Source organism: Neodiprion pinetum, chromosome 4 (genome assembly GCF_021155775.2).
Source record: "Neodiprion pinetum isolate iyNeoPine1 chromosome 4, iyNeoPine1.2, whole genome shotgun sequence".
NCBI lineage: Eukaryota > Metazoa > Arthropoda > Insecta > Hymenoptera > Diprionidae > Neodiprion > Neodiprion pinetum.
Window position 1 is genome coordinate 32,284,370 of NC_060235.2, and position 22,338 is coordinate 32,306,707.

A 22,338-nucleotide genomic window follows, 5' to 3' on the forward strand; every position below is an offset into this window, starting at 1 on the left:
AAAACTTATTCAAACAATTTACCACATGACGATATGCTTGGTAAGTAATTAGCTCGCATAGCTACTCGTAAATTGTTCAAGCTATAGAGTACGTAAAAAATGTGTAGCCTGTAAATACGTTATCCATACTTCTTCCTGACATCGAGCTTATAGAATGAGAATTTTTCAACGCGGAAGTATTTTTAACCACGGATATCAGCGGTTCCGGTGAAACTTCTTCAGGATCTTTGATTGATAAAGTAAAAGGGATGGAGCTACGGGCTGGGCGGAAAGGGGAAAGGACTGAGAAAGAGAAAGGTGGAAAGTAGGGACCAAGAATGAGGGCTGGAAGTAATATTAGCGCGAAGAGGGTAAACCCTCGGCCAGGGATCGGAGGAAGATAGTGCCCGGGGCAACTCGCCGTGCCGGGGTGCATTACAAGTGCAGTCAAATGAAAACATTAAATACGTGAGTGGACTGCAGGCTCGAGGCGACAGCCATGCGGCCCGGCGCTTCGTGATATGAGAGAGAGCCGACATCGCGGTCGCAGTTCTCGTCGTAGTTATACCTACACCTTGGGCTTTCGGCACGCTGCCAACCCCAGCTCTGACATCGGTAAACAGGCTGAAGAAAAATTGCTAACGCTATTGAAACGAGATTGCGACTCGATGAAAAGTTACGAACTATGTAGGTACTCGTCATTTTCTCCGACCTACTTCCATTAACGATAGGTAGATTATAACTCGTCGATTTTTACAATCTTACTGTACGTCTCCCTGACATTTTACCTCTACAGTATACCGAACAACACAGTTTGTCGCTTGTAAAAGAAAAACAAAAATTACGAAACTACTTCTGTTTGCGAAAGCATGCGCGGGATTATTCAACCCGGAAACTTCCTTGGTGAAAATACTGGAATGAACATCGAATAATGATGTGGAAATAAATCAGTACTCAAGACTCGAGTTTGAATAAACTTTTGTGAGATACAATGGCGTTGGAATTATATGGAACGCGGGTTTCTGCTGCCGGTGTCGCGACGTCAGGCGATAAGAGGAGAAGAATCTCATTTGCACTGTTTGAAAACAACGTGCGAAACATCGAGACTAAGGATCGTGGGAGGAGAGCAAAGGTCGTTGACCTCCATCGTCGAGCTAGGTAATTTTTTAAAGGCACCCTCTGTCACGGTAATTATAACCCGGATCTAAGCAGGTACCTCGCACGTCGAGGAGGCTTGTTTGTCTTGTTACACGCGTGCATCGCGAGGCCGCGAGTCGTTCGTTTAACATGTAGAAAATATAATGCCGGGAAGAGATGAGGAGAGTCTTTCTTTTAAAAGTAATATAGAAGGCGGCGGCGCTTCGCGGAGGATGCTGCGCTGACGCCGTCGTGGAGAGCGTGTCCAAATGGGAATGCTGGAAGCTCTTCTCTCCTCCGTTAGCTCTGCCCTCTCTCTATTTCGCTCTCTATTGCGGTGTGTCGATACCGGGATGAGAGTAACACCGGTGTTTGTATTACCAGCGCACGTCCGACAAATTCGGGCTCGTCAGCGTGACGAGACACCGGTTGATGAGGAATCCCACAGCCCGGTGTCTAACACGGAATTTTTACCGATCGCACGGAGCCACGATTCATTTCACCCACCGCAGCATCGAGTGCCTCACGTGATCGCGACGTGTACTTATCGCTTTAAAAGAATCGAACGCTTCGGACGATCGTTTGAAAAAACTGGGCTAAGATCGGCTCCTTAGAGCACGAGTGGCGCGCAGTCCGGTTTTCTAATGATGATATCTGTGACGGGGCGAGGAAGATTCATTCTTCTGTGAATGACTCGTGACTCTCCTCTGCCAACTTTACATCAGAGTTTCGACTTGTCCACAATGCAACGTGTACTCATGGACCTTAAACCGTGACGAACACACGCGGCGAGTACAAGCTCTAAGACTCGCTGTATGTTAAGTATTTCTAATTGTAAGTATGTACTGTATACAGTTCGCACGGTAACTGAATACGGAGACCTATTACCCATGGTAAACGAATGCGTAGGTGGTTATCATTCCAGCGGCAAAGACAGATCATCTTACCGCTACCGAAACGTACTGCAAAAGTTTCTACATGTCCTAAGAGCCTAAAATTGATTCCTCCTTCTGAGACAAGTTGCAGTGCTCCTTGTTCTGACAACGTTTTCGATAAGCTCGAAATCTGCAGTTGCTGTAATTCGTCGCATTGTGGACGGCGGCCTCACATGCAGAGTGAATTCACTATTCACGATTAACTGGAAACTGCTACAGCGCAAGGACTCGTTGGCTGGTCTCCCTTTTTGCAACAACATGTTCAAGCGTGTAAAATCATGCCGCGGGTTGTCGTCATCCTCGGTATACTTTCTTTGTTCACTCACCTCCTCTGTCAGCGTCGGGTGAACCGTTCTCAGGGTCATTTCCGGCAGCATCTTCCCTCTTCACGCCAGTTACGCCATCCTCCAGCTGGCAGCAATCCATGATGAGGTTTTCGTACTCTCGACCACTGCGAGTAGAGAATAAAGTCTTATGAAGTGCCGCGTACACAATGTACACATACAAGTGAACACATTTTAAAAGGTGTCAAGAATACTAAGGGCGAAATCCGAGAGCGTCGAAGGCGGAATTATATCAAAATTCACCTCGCGAATAACCGTTAATCGTTCACGATATACCCTCTACAGTTGTAATTGGTGCAGGTTAAAACTGGCCATCGGAAATACCAGGATGATAATTGATTGGGAGTGTAGAATTCGCCTCGTGGGTTCGGGGTTGCGGCTCCATTATATTTGTCGGGCCAGAATGCATTATGCATAAGCCGGTGAGAAAACTTTTTCTAACCTTTTCTCTCTCATTCTCTCTCTCTCTCTCTCTCTCTTTCTCGTCCTCCCTCTGTCTTTTTCTTTATTACTTATATTTTTTCGCGCGTATAATTGCGCACTGTTATATTCTGACACGTGTTGTATACCGGTATTCATATTCATCTCCATCGCTGAGAGGGGTTTCAATAAGTTTGCTAAAAGTACAAATGCCTATATAATAACACGCACCTGATCACGTAGTTCACGCAAATGATGTTCTGCTCCTCGGCGTTCTTCGAGTTGCACACCACGGTAGCGCACGTCTGTAGCCACGTATAGCCTCCACTTTTGTTCATTAACCGATAATAGTGAGTGAGGACCTGCCCTTTGTGAATAACTGCGAACAGGAGAGAAGTAACAAAAAAAAAAAAACACGTTGTATAAAAATGTCTACAAGAGAAACAGACCTAATTTTTCAAACCACCAGCTTGCAGTACTATATCAGGGTCTTGGGAAATTGAAGAGTTGGAAAAGTTAAAACGCAGCCGAACGAGTTTTGACCCAGTTTAGCAACCGGGCACTGTGCGATATCGTATCACTTTTGTGCGCTCGAGTTTCCCTCCGCGCACCTGCAGATAGGAGGCACAGGGCTTGGCAAGTATACGAGGTGTGGGGGAAAGTGGTGTTAGGTGAGTAAGGGCATTTGAGGAGTCGATAAACTTTCGGTAAGCCAGGCGGACGCGCAGCTCGGATGAGAGATGAAGGGCGAGGGGAGAGAGTCGGGGGTGGCCGGGGGACTGTCAGTCGAGTTGGAAGGGCGGAGGGCGAAGGGCGGGCGGGTAGTAACAACTCGCTGGAGATGCCGCATCCGGCGCGTCGCACCCCCTGCATACCAACTACCTAATCCTGGCTGGTTACAGGCGGGTCTGCGAGCCGCGAGGAGAGGCAGGCAGGAGCACGGCACGTGACTACTCAATGCGGGAAGCGCGCGCGGCTCTTGGCTTTACGACAAAAACGTTTACAATATCAAATATTTCGGAATATACGACCACGCCGGTGAAAGCATATCGTTTAGGGGGTGCGAGCTCTGAGACTCGAGTCGTGGTCTTGTTCTCCGACGACTCCTATCCGCGGAAACAGTTGCAGTTGCGACAAAACGGGGGGGACACCGATTCCCGTATACTTACGGTCGACGTGTGACTTTCGAAGACGATTCGCGTCTTCTCCGTGGCACAAAGCGTACAAATTCTTTCCCGTTAACTCGTCCGCCGAATAGTCCAGGAGTTCTGATACCCTGTAACATCATTTTAGCATTGTCTCAATGGATGTACGGAATCTTCTGACGAACATACTTTTCAACTATCCTGCACTTTTGGTGCAACATCTTAACTGACTTTTTTTCATTCAGATCACTATGAGACGGCAGAATTTGTTAGTATAAGACACAGTCGGTATGTAAAAAAGAGAATGTCGCGAAATAATTTTTCTTGGAACAGTGAAAACGGAAGCATACTCGAAAATGGAGCACATTGAACGACCAGTTTTTGATACCGTTGGTTTTGGCACAGGTTTCAGATTGGTACCATTTGAATTGATTTCGTGGCATTCGATGATCGTTAAGATCTAGAAATCAGCCCTTAGCCGTTTAGATTATCCTTGTTCCTCGTCAAAATACTATCAAACTAGAGTTACGAATGTGAGTGATCGTAAAAATTCGTTGAACCTTAGCGTGTAGCTTGACCGCGAGTTGCAAAAGGTAAACGAAACAACCCACTCACTTTGGTTCGCAGTGGGCTATCCGGAAGTCAAAGTTGATGCGAGTGACGAACATGTCAGTCTCAAGTCGAATCTCGTGGACACTGGGAGGTGGTAGGGCGATGGCGAGACCTACCATGCCCATCAGCGGTGGTGCCGACTTCCTGGAGTGGCTGAAAGTGTACTGAGGCCTGAGTCTGCACAGCAGCAACACCACCTGTACCAATGAAAGAGAAAAACATAGATACCGGACAGTTCTCTTCGCGCACTCTCTATTTTCCGCGTTGTCTTGCACGGTCGTGTTTGTTTATATCAGCGTTGAGCGAGATCCGTCGGTGCGGTGTGATTTTAACGGGTTATTAGCCAACGGTGGTGGAGCACGTCCACGTATCTGGTCAACCATATCTTCATTTAGACGGAGCTCAGCGGGGTCTTGGCCAGATAGTAGCGCGCACGTGTTCCGCAAGAATCCTCACAGTTATAACTTCTGGTTAACAAGAGTCGTTACTGCGGGAAGCCGCGGTTCCTCCGGACAATCTTCCAATTGCGGCAATTATACCTCCGGCTTCTGGTAGTGTGTATCAGAAAGGAAGCGTGGTCTTTATCGCCGGTGTATATAAGCTTTTCAAGATTTCCACGCAAAAGAATTATTGAAATGTCTTAATTTGCCCGAAACGTTAACGACACGGGCTGCTACGGCGGTGCAACTTCGAGAGGATCTATGATAAAGACAACGTTCCAACTTTCTCAAGAGACAAATAACACTCACCCTGTACCCAGAGGACTTGAAATGGCATCCCCTTTTCGTCAGCGTGGATTTCATCCGCACGCAGAATGCCCGGTCATAACCCTTGTAGAGACCGCTGGCCGTCAACGACATCACAGAGGATACTGAAAGTATAAAGGTGATAGTAAATTGCCAAGAGTTGATCGGTTGGGGCGAAAGTCCCAGCTGGTGGCGCAACTGCAACGTCCTCGTCATTCAACCCCCGTCCCTCGCATCTGGGTAGTACAAAGCGTTCAACGTGTACCCACTTCTTCCGTGTGGAGCCGAACCGTACGACCCAGGACGCCTGGCGGTGGTGGAGGCTGCGGTCACGCCGCACTAACAGGCGCGGGTGGGTACGTGCGGCCGCGCTGAAGACGCGGAATAACAATCGGCCGGGGCGGCGGCGCCGTTGCTGCATATACGTATGCGTCACCCGTCCGGGCCACAACTTCGCCCCCGCGACCGTGAACGCGGGGGGCGATAAGACGTGCAACCCTCTTCGCCGGCCGAGCGCGCCACCACGTGGCTCCGCCGAGGGCACGTCCACCGGCCGCGTCATCGCCTAGCCGTTCGCCCCGGGACCCGATTTAGACGACCACCCTTCGCCCCACGTCGGTCTGGTCACGGATTCCAGGTTACACGTCCACTCCACTGGTACACGCTCGCTCCGCAACGCGCTTAAGTGCGAACGTGCCCAAAACTCACCGTCTCACTAACGCCTTGTCTCCACCACCGCTACTGAAAGCCGTCAAGGTCGGCGAACAGAGCCTAAGGACAGGGGGAACACTCTCGACCTTGCCAAATTCAAAATTCTAAATTCAAAATTCGCGGGTGTACGGTGATAAATTTCTTCTCTGCTAATATTGTCGTAAATTATTTAATTCTACAGAAAATAAATTATTTTTGACAAATATTTCCAAATGCTATTCCTGTTATTATTTCTAATTTTTTTTTTACCTTGGCAAATACACTCTCTCAATATAATGACACCAGCACGGTAGACCTGAACTACTTTTCTACTAATAATCATTTTTGCTGGTCGCAACATTATATGGCTCTACTCACGTGACATCAGCAACGCGTCGCACTATAATGCTTTTCGCTATTTCAATTTTCTCCGATCCTTTTGATTTCTAGTGCGAGCCTGACCAGTCGAAAAATCCTGAATCTTTTTCGAGTCATGTGAAAGAGAATATGGTGGAGTTTATAACTACCGTCAGGATTGGCTGTCGACGAAGAACCGTGCTCTTCGGATGCAGCGCTACTCGGAGAGGCGAGACCAGAGCTAGAGGAATGTGGGCCCGAGGAACTCGAGGATGACGCGAGGCCCAAGCCGAGCTGTTCGGCGACCTCGGAATGGTCTTGCTGATGGACGTAGTCGAACACCGAGGACCCAGTCATCTCCACCTGCAAGAATCAAATATCGAGTCAATTCGTCACGAATATACCCATAAATGTAAAAGCTGCGGTCGGAGTGACCGCAACCGGTGCATGACAATGGCTGACGTTACGTCACGAGTAAGCCAAGCGTCGCCATCCGCGTCTGGCATGCGTCGCGTAGTTTGCGTGCGACGGAGCTTTCCGCGGAAATCACACCCATGATAAGTGCTGCGAAGCGGTGATCGAATCATCGCTGCATGCAACTATTTTTATCCGCCGATTGAGTACATGAGCCCTCGAGGTGGGCGGCGAGGGGTCAGGGGGACGCGGCCCTCCACCGTAAGAGAAACCATACGCGATTGTACAGACGCGACTCGGCTGGCTACGTGTCACTTGATATCGTATTCCTGGAGCACGCCGTCGACGGTGACGCGTGCACGCGCGGTTTCCACCGGTCACGCGCCTGTCGGCTATACCATCATGGCCGCGTGAGAGTCGGGCTTCTGGCGGGCTTGGTGACCCACCGAAGACCAGGACTCAATCCGGATCAAGGATGTAGGATAAACGTGCCTATGAAGCCAGGCGTGAAATTCAACTCTTCTCGACGTTGAACGGACCTCGACCTTCCAGACTCCGGTTCACAGTAATCTTGGTGAACAAAATTCGGGCTACGGTACCGAGACGCGGCACTCGTGCAAAATCACCTGCACAAATCACGTGGCTTTCGAGCCACGTTTCGGTTACGTTGAATTGAAAACTCTGCGACCAGCTGCACTTTGCGTTAATCTACGTCACTTTCGAGTGGCTTCAGCAGCACCAAGTTTAACGGGGTCACTCGTGATGTTCAATCGAAAGCCTTTCCGAAGGTCACTGGTATCAGGCAGGTGTGAGGAGGGGTCATCGACGTTGGGGCGTCTGCAGATCAAGAGGGGGGGGGGGGGGGGGGTCGGGTCACGTTAACACCTTGTAGGTACGTGGTGTTCGTTTATTCTTGATTCCCCAGACCCCGGGACCTGCGTAGCCGCGCAGGATAACAGTAGCCGGGGGTTAGGGGTCCTGTGCATCTGCACAGGGGGGCAGCAGCCATGTTTGCGGCCGCGACGTTGGCAGTTTCCAGAATCTCCGAAACACCCTATTGATTGCCCCGCGGGCCGCGAGGAACGGAGCCAGTGCCCCGACCGACCCCCCTTTCCTCCCTCCCTCCCTCCCGCCCTTCCGCCCCCCTACACCGAACCACCCCGCTCCCCTCATCCCCCTTCCACACCCTTCGAGGCATTAGGAATGGCGAACACGCCGCTGTGCAGAGGCTACGTGAGCGGCATGCGACCAACCCCCCTCCTCCCCCTGACACTCCCGTCCCTCCTCCCCGCCCCAAGGCTCGCTCTGGCCTCTCTTCCTCCGGTGCCAACCAGCCAAGCCAGCCAGCCAGCCAGCCAGGCAACCAGTATGGCCGCCGACTAACACAACCTCCTCTTCCTCTCCTCCGAACTACATATACGTGTACCTCTCTCTGGCGTTTCTCCCTCAACCCCCTACCCCGCCCTCTTCAACCCCTCGTATGTGCTACCGGGGGTGGCACGTACTCCGTTATGCGCCTTTCACACCCATCCCTCCCGAACTCCCACTGCGGGTGTTGGTGGGTGGATTCGCCGCCTCAGATGGTTCGGATGACACGCAGTGAAACTCACCTGGGAAAGTCCGAGGTAGATGGAGACTGTCTCCGAGATGTACAGAAACCTTCCATCAGCTGCGACCGCCATCGCGAATCCGTCGAGCGACTGAAACAAGAAATACAATAAACCGAATAAATTCAGTTGCTACTTTTTGTCGGACAGAGCTTATAGGTATGGGCTGCGGTAATACGTTCAGAGCCGGCGAGTTTTTTTTCCTTCTCCGCTCCGATGACAGTGTCACTGAGGTATCTCAAGTATGTCTAAGAACGGAGTTTCGACCGGTGCAACGCCTCGAAAAAGTTGTATACTCAAAAAATGAAACTCCTTACCGTCGGCGAGAATAGTATAAATATAATAAATAACTCACCTGAAGGATGTGTGTACCCTGATGCTGCTCGAACATGTCCATTGCCAGTGTTGCAGGTGACCTCACCCGGTTGGCACCTGTAACCAGACATACCAAACGGTCGTATAAGGTACGAGTGATTGATGAATCTTGAAACTAAGTCAGCGTGGTGCATGCGAATGTTCTCACATACACGGACGACGAACGATGTATGCTTTTCCGTGAATCTCATTCTCACTAAGGAGCATGAATCACCGCTTGACCCGACATATTCGGAAACCCCTTCAGCTCCTTCGGCGGACCCGGAGCCCCAAACTCCACCCTCGCTTGGTAAACAAGACGCAGTTCTTCGCTCCGTAATAATAATGCCGTTTCGCCCCCGCGCCGGTACCCTTAATGAAAGACTTAGAGACTCGATCAAACTCGCCCAGGCATTGCTTAATCTGGTAAGTCCACCGGGATGAGGTCTCCTGCACCTCGGATATCCGCAAAGTCCCCCCCAACTCACCGCACAACCGACTTCGCCACGCGCTGACCCCCGGCTTTCCATGCTCGGTCAACAAGTTTATTCGTCTCGATGTTTCTGCCGGACAAGGGCTAATCCGACTATAATCCCATCGTATACGCTTATTCCTTATACCGTCTAGGTATGCTGTGCACATAGCTATTTCTGCCGTTGTATCGAGACCACCCCTTGACCAGTGAACGATACCGCAAACTTTTTGGAGGTCATCCGAGATGTAACGTTGAAACCACGTGCGAGATCGTTGTAAGAACCGTCGAAGATGAAGAAGATTGGCTCGCTTCCAATATATCATATATTATGCAAATACTGACCTGAAATGTACCTAATCATTTTCCTTTCTCACGTCAAGTATAATTTGTCGAATAGCCTCGTTTTGTATTTTGGAAGATCAGGAATCAATTTTGAACACTACCGATGAAACCATCCGACTATCGTCGTTAACCCAATTTCCGACAGAATGATAACAACGGTTGACCCCCGTGACCCGCGCAGGTCACGAGGCACGACCTGAGTCGTTTGCTCCTCTTCGGGTATTTTCTCGGCCAGCCGGTACTTTACTGTTAGTTTTCCCCGGCAACGGCAATAAATTCTCCCTTAGCGTCTTTCGTCTCGGTCTGCGCCTCTCCCTCGCGACCAGCTATCACAATATTTTGATAAATACGTAAGGCGTGTTTTATGTGCCTTCTTCGTACCATAACTCAGCGATATTTATATTGGGAAAATAGAAAAATACCGTTGACCGACCGACATAGTTGCCTTTCTTACAGCGCCAGCTGAGACCCTGGATTAGGGTACCGATGCACCCGATAAAATACAGCTTGAGACGAGGGAGTTAAAAGCACTGTTTCAATAATCTCCGGAAATTATGCGAGCAAAAATGCAGGTCTTATACGTTTTCACGACGTTTATTATACAAAATCATTAGTAGATATTCTTGTATAACTCCTCATTGTCAGTGCAAATCGACTCGACAAACTAGTCTAAAGAAGCAGAGCGTTACAGTTGGTGGGGAAAGTCTCGCAGATGCAACATTTAGCGATTTGCTTTCTCGTCGCTGAACCAATGGTACATTAAAATGTCTCCAAGGCCCAAATACCGACGATATTCTTTACATGTCCATGTATAGAAAAAATACGGCACGGTTCCTAATGCCGCACTTTGTCAAAATGAAGCACTGACATAATCCTAGGGAACCTACTTTTCCGTCCAGAAAAAATATGACCTCACCCCATACCTCACAGGCTTATACTTATACGTACTACACCGGTCAAAGTTAACGATCTGACGTAGTTCATAAATTCTGCAACTGACAAGATTCCCTTCTCGCATCACGTAGCGAAATTATACTTTCGTGTCTTAAACGTTGACAGTTGTGCGATGGTTTCGGGTTACTTAGGAAGGAATTTTCGCCATATCGTCGGTATTAAACATTCACGTGTAATTGTTTCAGCGAATACGCTAGAGAATTGCCCGAAATGATATTAATCTCGGACGAAAATCTGCGTAAACTCGGACGCGATGTGCATGAATAGAATTGGCAGGGTATGCGAAGAGCACACGGCTAGCTGAATCCGCGCGGCGTTAAAAGTTGAGTAAGCTGGTGCCTCGCTACTGCCTGTTCTATAACAGGACGGTAATAATCGCCGGTCACGTAATGTCATATCTATATACGCCAAGTCCGACTAACCACCTCCATTTCACGGCCGGTCGCAATTTTCCCCGCAAGTATAGAAAGCAGACCGGCTGCACAGGCGGAGAGACAACAAATTCGGCTACTTTTCATTAAATCCCAGTCCCGAGGGAGGGTGTGATATTACATTATATTCTTCATATGCTGCAACCACCTAGACGCTACAACGGTGGCAGGGGGGTCGGATCGTGACGTCACACATATTGCAGCCTTGCGCCGGGATACCGCTCCTGGGGGATTTATGGGCCCAAGACCCTCCTCGGCTCCTCTTTCCGCCAGCCTCCCGCGAATTGATCCTCCCGGCAAGGAGCCGCGAAATACGACCGAATGTTTTACAGTTATTTATCTCCTCGCGCAACATATGGCACAGTTTGTGCAGCCCCAAGACATTTCTTTTTCCAAACCGAGACTTCTTCTTCTTCGACTAAGCGGTTCTGCCGAGAAGTTGATACTTGTACACACGGGCATTCCTTTATCGCGTATGTAAATCTAACCACGTGTGAAATTTACGATTCCGTACTTTGTAGGGGGGCTTGAAATTTCACACTGGCACATGTTCTTTGATATCCATTGATTGGAGTGGTTCTGAAATTGGACTGAAGTACAGTTTGATCATTGCAAATACAAGTTTGAAACGGTGTCGTCATTGTGCTCTTGCAGCGTTCGTAAGAACGAGTGCAAGCCATTTCCGATTTGCAGGCTGCGCCGTATCCTCGAGGCAAAAAGTGGGCAGTGACAAATTGAAATTTAATGGAAAGGGTTCGGGCACGAAGAGGCGACAAGTCTGCCGCTGTTAGCAACTGCGTGCGAACCGGTAAGCGAGCGTGCGTGTCGGGGGTTGAAAAGTACGGTTTAAACGGGCCACTTTCAGGCAGTTAAGCATCCCTTCGAGTACCATCCAGGCGATAGCACATATGCCCTGCGTCTACTCGACGGCGCGTCGAGGGTGGTTCGAGTGCCGGTTTGATGGGCCATCAATGTAAACCAGTGTAAAGTCGACGGGGTTGCGAAAGCGCGGGGAAACGGCGGTGTGTCAAAAGAGCGAAACGCGGTGATCGCGGTCTCCGAGAAAATCCGTCGGCGCGATCCCCTCCTGCGGGAGCATTTTTATTCAGAGCAGGGAGGCGGTGATGCCCCGCGAGGCGGGATCGGGGGCTCGAAGAAGATTCGGTGTGAGCCGCCACCTACAGCCGTACGCGGGGCTTTATGATCCTGGCCGATTAATCTTCATATCGGCAGAACGGATATATATATATATATATATACATACATATATATATGTATATATGTATGTAGGAGCGAGAAGCTGCCCCGCGGGGACGTCCAATAATATTTCACTCAAAGCGGGTCGTTCGATCCGACGGATTGACGCAGACGGACGGAAGAATATGACCCGGGTATTTTTCCCGGGGATGATGATTCCGCGTCCCGTTATTGCCGCGCGTATTAGCACATTTCACGCGTTATGCTCCCAACAACCATCCTTCGGGACCCGGGGGAGGTCCGACAGCCCAGAAGCTATGATTACCGCGCATTGTGCCCGCGCGTTTCTCGATCATAGGAATTAATAAGTTCCTGCATTCAGCCTCCCGCGATCAGGAGCATAAGGTCGCGTGCAACAACTCGTGCAGGGTTTTCACCCCGCTGTTATATTAAGTGTGTCTACATTCGCGCGGAGCGCGAACAAATTCACCCGGTCACTGCAGCTTATCGGGACGCTGACTTCACTCGGATGATCAGAGGACCCTTCCAAGAATCTATGACTCACGTATATTCGGCCGAACATCATTCGGCGCATTAATCGCAGGTAAGACACGCGCGTGTGAATCTATTGCGCGCAACACTCGAATTTGCATCGAGTGTCGCGTCTTCGGCAGGCTTCCAGTGCTTGTACTCGTGTCAAGGCTTCGCCTATTTATGGGTACCTACTCATCTGAATACTCGCCTTTCGTTCATTGTGCGATCTCGCCGACCCTGGTTTGGTGAACAGCGCCTCGTATATACGTGCGAGGGCGGAGGTAATAGCCGTGGTTAATTGGAAAGACGGTGAATGGTAGCGCTCGATACTTCCTCGGCAGTAACTATTATACCTACCTACCGTCGTCTTTTCCGCATGTAGACAGCACTTGGCATTTGGAGAACCGAGCCACCTCGAATTCCTCCATACCTGTGTCCAACGCACGGCCAAGCGGACCTCACAATGAGCCGGTATAAACTCCGGTAGCGACACGAGGCGTGTATGTGTGCGTATTAATACAGACGCACCTTCTCTACCGCCAAAGGCGAAATTAAAACCCTGTTACGCCACTTTAGCGCCGAGTCACACATATTTTGTATACATCCCGTATAATCGGACGACACCTAGAGAGTCCTAATGTCCAGTCCTCGCTTGCGTTCCGGTTGCCTGAGGAATGCCTTCCGAATACATCAGCTGCTCCGTACCAGCGCCGTGTCGCAGCAATCGTTGCAAAATCTGACCGAGGTACGCACGTCGCGTGGCCCCAAAGAAAATGAGACTCCGTTCCAATTCGGATAGGTCACTTGCTTTTTCTCATCCGTAATTGCTGTCCTCGAAAATTTTTTCTGCATTTTTTTTTTTTTCAAGTCTTTTTTTATCACTCCGTTGAAAAGAACCGAGACCGTGCAGTCGTCGGGCAATCGCTTAGAAATCCGCGAGACGGAATCCAACCATCCATGAACTTTATAATACCTACGCGAGATTTGGAGACGGTGATATTTCACGAAAAATTTCCTGGAACGGAATGTATAAGAACGAGCCTCAAGCCGCCCGTTCATTGTGCCAGCAGAAGAGCCTCGATTTAAAATCACCGCATGGTATACATTCGTGCGAGCAAATAGGATGACGCTAACGAGGCGTTGATTAGGGTATTGGTGACGCTGATCTAGTTAAGCGCTGCTTAATTAGTCAGGTGTGTTTAGTTAATCCCAGTATTTCATTAGGCCGGTGAGGAGCTGAGGGGTGACAGTGTCTCTCAACCAGCGAGATGTTTCACCACGAATAATTTCATCCATGATTTGTCATAAAATCTTGCTATTCGGCGGTGCGAAACAAGTTTTCTAATTCGCGTTTCGCTTCCGTTGCAAGCTCATAAACAGCACGGCAAAGCTCCGATGAATCTCGATGAAACCGTCGCGATTGTGTCGAATTCGTCACCGGCTGAGTACCGCTGCTTCAACCCTCGGTCTCGCCGAGAACCCCTCGCCACTAACTAGCCTCCAACTACGTTAAACACTGGTTTAAACTCCCTTCGAGGTTTTCTGGTCCCCGCTGACTAGCTCCGCTTTACTCTCGTCCGTCCGCGTGTCTTCCCCCTGTGCATGGTTCTGCACCAGGTTCCACTGCAGACGCCGTCGAATTTCCCATATCGAAAGACCGTACGTGCAGTGGCAATCGGTGGATTAGCTGGGACACGAGGAAAATGGGAGTCCGTTCACGTCTGCGAAGGCGAAGGAGATATAGACGCGTGCCGTCACGTTTCCGTCTGCAAACCGCGGATATTGTACACCTCGTGGCTCGCTCACAAATTGCTGCTGCGGCCGAGAGCGCTTGTAATGGCATAACGCGGTCCCGAACATCACCTTGCGGCACGGGCCCCTCGGCAGTGGTCAAGTGAATCTCAACCGATCTTAAAATCGCCGCAAGAAATTTGCTCCTGATCAATCGTCACGCACGCAAGAGCAGTCCGTCACTTGTTCCGTCCTTCGGGAGGCAAGAAAGTTAACGTAAGAACCGGTGCTAATGGAAACAAGCTTGTGGTATATAAATTGCACCGCAATTAGGTTCATGCCTCGGCCACTCCAGACCTTCCGGCATACATGCGAGCTGGCTTAATGTGTGCACGCCATGTTTCGGACCTGTCTCGCAAGCCGCGATCACTTTTTTGCTCAATCGACATATCGATTCGGAAGATGACGCTGTAGAGGGTTACAGATTATATTAAAATACACTTCGAATCATCCAAAGAAATCACGCGAACCGTTGGACTGCGTTGTTTACAATTGAATTTCAAACCTTATCTGTTAAACCCTCGGTATAATGTGTCGTACGAAGAAAATACGAGACACGCATGAACTCGTAACAACTTATACCCGACCTCGGTGAAATAAAAACAGCTATACTTAAATACACCTCGGTGGAAATTTGGAGAGCGACGTATTTCGAAATTTGAAACCCAATTTGCGTCGTTAAGTTTGGAAATCCGGTTTGAGGAGCGGCGTCTACGAGGGTAGAAGATATGCAGTAGATTTAGTTCAACGTCGAGTTGTGGCTGGAGGCGTCTAACTCGATTTCGTTAGTTTAGTTACATGGGGGCGGTGGCGCGGAGGCGAACCGCTGTACAAGGGCTCGCAGGGGATGCTGTGATTAGATTTACATGTGGGTTCTCGCCGATGTTCGGAGGTGGGCGTTGGGCCCCGACTACACGTACGGCAGTTGTGCCCACACACGCATCCCCCATTATAGAATCATGCGAAGCATTCGGACCGCCACGCCCCTCAAAACTCTCCGCAAATACGAGGGATTCCCCCTTCACCTAGGGAAGGAAATTGCGGCTCATCATGCTTTGCTTTCGAGCGCGCGAAAAGTAGCAAAAAAGTACTCGGAGCCGAAGCAAAAAATGTGGGAACAGCAGCCGAGAGCCGCAGGAATTCGAATTCGCTTACTCGCAAGGTTGACATCTCTATTAATGAAAAATATTTCCTAGGTCCTGGGTCACATGCTCGTTCGCCGAATTGCCCGTCACGGTGACGCACCCAATTTCTGTTAAATGAAGCTAGAAAATGAAGAAGACCGATCGCGTCGGCCGATTGTCCGCAACAATACTCGATTACTATGTATCTATGAATCTCTTACCCGGTCCAGGCGCTGTGTTACGTCAGTATATATTGCTGGGTATGTGTGGCTCTGTTCGTATGTATGCTCATGTACAACTCACGTATATAGGTGTATGTATACGTATATACATACAGTATCAAGGGACGGAATCTATCTATTTCAGCGATGTTCACGGCGCCACGAACTCGACTTCTCCGGGGTGCGAGGGTCCTAGAGTAACTGCGAGAATTCCAAAAGACGTGTGTTCATGCCGGGGAATTCTATTTTATACAACTATCCGACTGTGGGCTGATAGCCGGCTGGCTAGAACTCCTGGGAAGAAAATACACGGGATTCAATTCGGAATCAATCGAGCATCGTGAAGAATTAGCATACGCATAAAACCCAAGGAATCGAATTCCCCGCAGACGTGCATGGTGTTAAACTCTGAGAATCTTCACGGCTGTACGCGTTTCACCGTCCAATTCTTATTTATATTCAATGAATTTTGCCTAAGATTTAGTACATTACTTCCGCACTCTGAATTGACCAGCTGATTGTATGGTATTAGACCAGGAATGATTTCGTTCTGCTGACTTCACTAGACAGACGTCTGGAGTCCCTCCTGATAAATGCTCGCTTTATTTCTCCTGTGAGAAAGGATTTTTGACACTTCGCAGAGAGTATTTTGCCACTTCGACAAAGCATTTAATAGATTCACGATGCTGCATGTTATAATTTGTTTGCGGTAGTCAATCGGTAGCTGTCGTGATTTTGCAAATTTGACTTATCTTTATCCACTGAAAAGACTTAGTAAACTGCAGTATGCAACAATTTAGTTGAATCTACCAGAGGGTAATTTAATATTTTGATGATATCACGAAACAAGTATCATTACATTAAATTTACTAAATGAAGAACAAGATTTCGTTTTTATAAGAAACATCGGTGTTCGCACGAGAAAATTCTTTACAAAATACGTATACAAATTGATTTTTTTTAAACAAAAAGTTTCCCCCAGTTTTCTGGTACATAAGGATCAGATAATTTTGTCAGAGCAGAATGATTCCATTGGAAAGGAACTCCTTGCTTTACGAATATTACTTATAATTAATATCTCTAACTACGGGATTCGACCGATTATTATTTACTGGCTTAGTCACTGAATTTAAATTGCGTGAGTGTAATTTGAAGTTAGCCACAGACTATTGGGATCTTAACGCGTCCTGACGTTTAAAAAGTTGTTTCGCGTGATTAAGCATTCCATGAATACCCATGAACTCATTCATGTTCCGATATACTCGCGATCGTGAAGAGTGGATGCATTACCGATTCACCGTCCCATCTAGGTAGGAGGCACAAGTTGCGGCTATCGCTTTAGAGCTCTATTAGTCATGCGGCTTCCTAAATTAGATGTCAGTAATATGGTTCACAAACATATAATCCTATTGTCTCCCGCCACATGGAACGATCGGGTTAACGTATATGGCTTTCACCGGGTAAGCTTGACTGCCATAAATCAGACTCCATATCGAAATGTAGGTGTAAGTGTGGCGCGGGTGAAGTCTGCAATGGAGGTTCGTCACATCCTGTGCCAAAACCATAAGATAATGGTTTTGTAGAAATGATAAGAAAGCGCGAAGCGACGCGCCGCCGTCGAGCTCATCGCTTATAGTCGCTTTAATCAGACCAACCAGCACGAGTCAATGTCTGCATCGTCGACGCAGCAGCGACATTGCATCTCACACGAGAGACGCGTGACGCCCGTCAATTTCTCCGCGATTGACTGTCTGCCAAGTTAATACGATTACACGGAGACTAAGTCGAGTGATTCGATTCCAAAGATGGGAGCCCATACAAACCGGAGCCAGAATTGCCGATCGAGTATAACGGCTCTCGATCGGTCCGTCTTGGGATCGGCACGTGTCTGGCGATAAGCGCATCAGGTTTGGTGGGACGCAGTTTTTGACGTCGTGGATCGCGGTTAACGGAGTTACGTCGCCTGCGCGATTCTGTGTTTGTTTTCCTCCGTAGGTTGAAGGTTGTGTCTAATCGTGTCGGTGACATCGCGCAGATCCCTGGGACAACCCCTCCGCGAACCCCGGGTGGCGATCCATCAGCCTGCATCACTGGCAGATGCGAGAGTTCGAAAGATCCTGTGAACGAAGTCAGTGGACCGAAAACGGAGAGTTGTCAAAGTCACGCGCGTCGCCGCAGTTGTCAAATGCCAAGAAACGAGCGTTACATTGAAAGTGAGCAATATGCGTGAAATTATAATATGCACTCGGTGAGTGCGGCTTCGTCGAAAGCAAATTACTTATATTGCGCATCGTCAGCGACTTAAGAGTGGAACAATAGTAGGTGCCTGTCGTCGCTCAAGCGTCGTCACCCATTATGAAATGTCACGGATTTCATTAGCATCGAATTCTTTTCGATGGATAAATTATTGAAATCGATCGATCGACATTCCCGGTGACTCTTCGGTTGCGTTGTTTCATACGCTGTAAAACAAAGCGAGTAATACACTTATAGTTTGCCTCGAGTCAATTCCTTCAGGTGCACCCGCAAGGCTGCGTCGGTGATCGGAACAGGATTGAATTCGTGGTGGTAAAAAAATAATTGAGTCTATCAAACGGTTCGAAAGGCTGGACTTCCTACACCGGTCTTAGCCGAGGTGATAAATTGAACCCAGCCTCGCGTCATTAATCGCGTGTAAAATCGAACTACCTATAGACTTTTTCATCGTCCCCGCCCCCGTCCCAGGTCGCGCTCTCTATTTCTCTCTTTTGAACCACGCCGGCTGCGCTGGTGCAGGAAGATGATTGCAGACCGGATACGGTTAAGGCAGAGCCTGAATGTATTCGACGGCTGAAAGGGTTCCTTAATTCTGGCCAATTGCCCTCCGCGAGGGCAAGATCTCTACCTATAATACAAGACCCGTGAGCTGACTACACGAACAATAAATAACGTTCGATTCCGCGACTGCTGGAGCTGGGATAACTCGGTTTAGTTTAGTGCCTCCGCCCCCGTTCCGGGGTAGAGAAAAACAGGATAAGAGAGGAAGAGAAAAATAAAGGCTGTACTCAGCTCGCACTGAACACAGAGCGGAAAAGAAGACCTAGTCGTTTGATTTGACGGGCAGACAGTCGGACATGGGGGACGGGGACAATCAAGGGAATCCTTCTATTCCATTCCATCATTGCGGCCGCCACTCAACCGCTCGCTCATCCCTTGTCCCGGCCTAATTCTGTTACGGACCTGCTCTGCACCGCTCCGACTGCTGGGGGGTTCGCTTCAAATTCCATGCGGACCGCTCGCGGTAGGCACATACCTACATGATGTCACTTTCACGCGGGAGTGGAAATTTTCCCGGATTTTATGCGGTACAAGGCGGAAGGCCCGCGTTTCGAATTGAGTTTATCTTACCTTTGATGGACTTGTTAGGCGCTGGACCATCCCGGCTCCATGGAGGGTCCCCGTGCCCCGAGAAATCTCGGAGTTTGAGGTAGGAGATTGTGAGTCTGATGATCGACGCCTTGTCTAGCTGGGAGGTGATGGCCGCCGGGAGCGGGAGCATTTTTGCCAACTCGTAGAACTCGTGGTTTTCCTTTCCTCGCCTCGACCTCGCCGCGTCTCTGCTCTTCTCTTTCCGAAGCTCGAGGATGCTGCAGAATCGAGAAAGCACGATTGTTAGGCTTGTTGAAACTTTCATACATCCGTCACAAACGTCTACACGTACAATGAATCGTACCCACCATCTGGATTTCACTGAGCAATCATTCCAATCATCGAACAACATTAATCAAAAAATAGTACAATATTTGGAAATATTTTAGAACGTAGAATTCTGTTGCAGTTCTGATTATTATAAGATATTGATGCTGCTTCGTGGATCTCAGATACTATGAAACAATTTACACCAGCAGTTCAAAAATCGTTTTCGTTACAGTTGAATCGAAACCCATAGTCTGAAAATTTTTCGTCCATATGTTGGGCATGCTTCGACACTTAATCATACTATGAGCTCGTTATTGACAATGTTGAATGACAATGTCAATTGCTAATTACGTAATTGCTATACAAATTACTATTGTCCGAACCTCTGGGCACAGACACCTCTTCGTGTACAAAATTATACGAGTTTTTGTGTTTCGTGGTATGTATAAAACCTTTTTGTATGTAGACACTGTAGCTGCAGATTGTATAATTATGTCTAAAATATGTAATTACGAATCATTCAGGATTGGATATTAATTCCGAAGTTAAACCGTACGTCTGTATTGTATTCTGCCGTGTACCCCATAGAATTTGTATTCCCCGAACAGTGTTTAAGCGTTTGACTCTAATTCTATAACGGAGCATCACGACCTCGGTGTAAAGTTTTTTTCCCCGTCAGCCGCACCTGCGTTCATGTAACAACTACACATTGCGGTAAAGATGCGGCTATATTATGAGATACACGTATCGTATACGGCAGAATTTTGCTGATCGCCACAAATTGTTTGGTAACATCGTTACACCATACCCAGCAGAATTCCTATCCTGCAGAACCACAAGAAGAAACGGAGAATCATCGACCGTCAAGATTGCAAAGCCTGCGTATGCTTATTATTCTCTGAATTCAATTGGAAAGAGGGAGGAGACGGGAGAAAAAAATTTCTCTAAAAATTTCAACAATCTAGTCTGCGCTGCTACCGTTTGATTTCATTGAGTTCGCTGGAGCGTCGACGTGGCGTGTAAAATGACTGTGCGCAGGTCAGCAGATGTAATCTGCATAAACACATTGTCCGGTGGTTCGAGGCGTGGCGGGCGTGTCCGAAGGTTTGATAGCGGGCGTCACGCCGTAAATCTGCGTGGGCGTTGTGTTCCACGGTGTTATGGAGGCCGTCCGCGGTTAACCTCGAGTAAATTCGCATGCATTATACCGCGGTCGGAGTGCCAATCCTTATCGCCGAACACGGGAGCATTCGGACATTATCGAGCCGCGAACCCGGTTGCATCGACCACGCCCTTGCAGGGCTGCGGGTCTGCGGAACTACTTCAAGTTCCAGTCTTGCGTTTGAACATGGTTGCTGACTAGCGGGTAACCCAGGCTACTGATTAAAAGCCTGCATAGCAGTACTTAAACTGATCCGCTAACGAAGAACTCGGACTTCCGTTGGACATTTTGCAGAGCTCATTTTGTAGTTCCCGCCAGCGTATAACCTGCGTTTCCGCTGCGACGCGGTACGTAGTGTGCAGATTAGATTTGAGAAAGTTCGAACGCGTATAACGAAGTACCTACTCGTGTTAGATGTACTGTGACGTCCGTAGCGCGGACGTTTTCGAATGGTTTAAATTTCACCGGATACGCGATGGTACCTTGAAGATCTATTGATACGGCGCGACCGTCAAATTTGCTTCCATTAAATAGAGCCACGAATGTCGTGGTACGCGTTGTAGAAGAATGGATGCTTTCGACTGACAATGAACAACGCGCTGCCGCCGCACAGACGGAGAAAAAACTTTCCAATTCCCGCACGACACGCTTCTCTGTAGATGGCTTATACCGACTCACTGCACGAGCACTGCATGAGTACCAGAAAAATAGGCTCGAGATGATCGATCGTCGCGACGATATCTTTGAATCCTTGGTTCGAATTCTTTCGACTCGCGGTATCGCTTCTGCAGCTATTAGCATTTGAGAACGATCGCGGATTCAGGAGTTGCGCGAAATACGATGATCCTCCTCAAGGAGAAAGGGCACGTCGCAATGGAACGACCCACCAGGGGGCGGTTTCTTCTTAGCGCTGGAAAAAATGAGGTAGTACAATTAAACGCGCCGTTTAAGCCGAAGGGGTTAAAAACAAGAAGATGGTCTTTTTATTGGTCCGCTATTACGAAGCTTAACGACTGTAAAGCGACACCGGGTTAGTTGCTCTGAATATCCCGCGACGAGACACCGTCAACGATTCAACCGGCGAAAAGTGACGCGAAGCGTCGTAAAACCTCGAACACGGGATTAGAACTGGAAGAAGAAGATCTGGTGCAGCGAAAGAATCACACGGGGCTGAGTGGCAACGCGGGTTCTTCGTGGGGCATAAACGTCTGGTAACGCGAATCTCGTGTCCCGCACTGTCCCAGCGGGGTAATCATCGGCGCTACTTACCCTTCAAGGATTCAGCAGACGCTAGCTGCTTTCGCTTTCGAGTGAGAGAGAAAGAAAGAGAGAGAGAGAGAGAGAGAGAGAGAGAGAGAGAGAGAGAGAGAGAGAGAGAGAGAGAGAGAGAGAGAGAGAGAGGAGAGAGAGAGAGAGAGAGAGAGATGAGAGAGAGAGAGAGAGAGAGAGAGAGGAGAGAGAGAGAGAGAGAGAGAGAGAGAGAGAGAGAGAGAGAGAGAGAGAGAGAGAGAGAGAGAGAGAGAGAGAGGAGAGAGAGAGAGAGAGAGAGAGAGAAGGGAGAGGGAGGGAGCTGTCCTCGAAGGGGAAAGAAGTTGGGGAACAAGGGGCGCGGAAGGGTTGGACGCAGGGATCCTGCAGGGCCGTGAGCCGTAAACTTTGACGGGATCCGGCATCGGCGGTGGGTCTTTT

General features: G+C 48.8%; 1 protein-coding gene across 9 annotated transcripts in view; it reads right to left on the reverse strand.

Moving 5' to 3' along the window:
* Nucleotides 1-22,338, reverse strand: part of LOC124216791 (protein trachealess) — a 179,049-nt gene that overhangs the window by 4,670 nt on the left and 152,041 nt on the right. For all 9 annotated transcript variants that reach the window (XM_069135255.1, XM_046621751.2, XM_046621750.2 and 6 more), the window contains 9 exons: nucleotides 19,197-19,435; nucleotides 8,742-8,818; nucleotides 8,390-8,479; nucleotides 6,536-6,728; nucleotides 5,322-5,443; nucleotides 4,576-4,769; nucleotides 3,985-4,091; nucleotides 3,047-3,194; nucleotides 2,378-2,502 (listed from right to left, as the gene is read on the reverse strand). In XM_069135255.1, coding sequence (XP_068991356.1) covers nucleotides 2,378-2,502; nucleotides 3,047-3,194; nucleotides 3,985-4,091; nucleotides 4,576-4,769; nucleotides 5,322-5,443; nucleotides 6,536-6,728; nucleotides 8,390-8,479; nucleotides 8,742-8,818; nucleotides 19,197-19,435 — 1,295 coding nt within the window. The remainder of the gene's footprint in view (nucleotides 1-2,377; nucleotides 2,503-3,046; nucleotides 3,195-3,984; nucleotides 4,092-4,575; nucleotides 4,770-5,321; nucleotides 5,444-6,535; nucleotides 6,729-8,389; nucleotides 8,480-8,741; nucleotides 8,819-19,196; nucleotides 19,436-22,338) is intronic.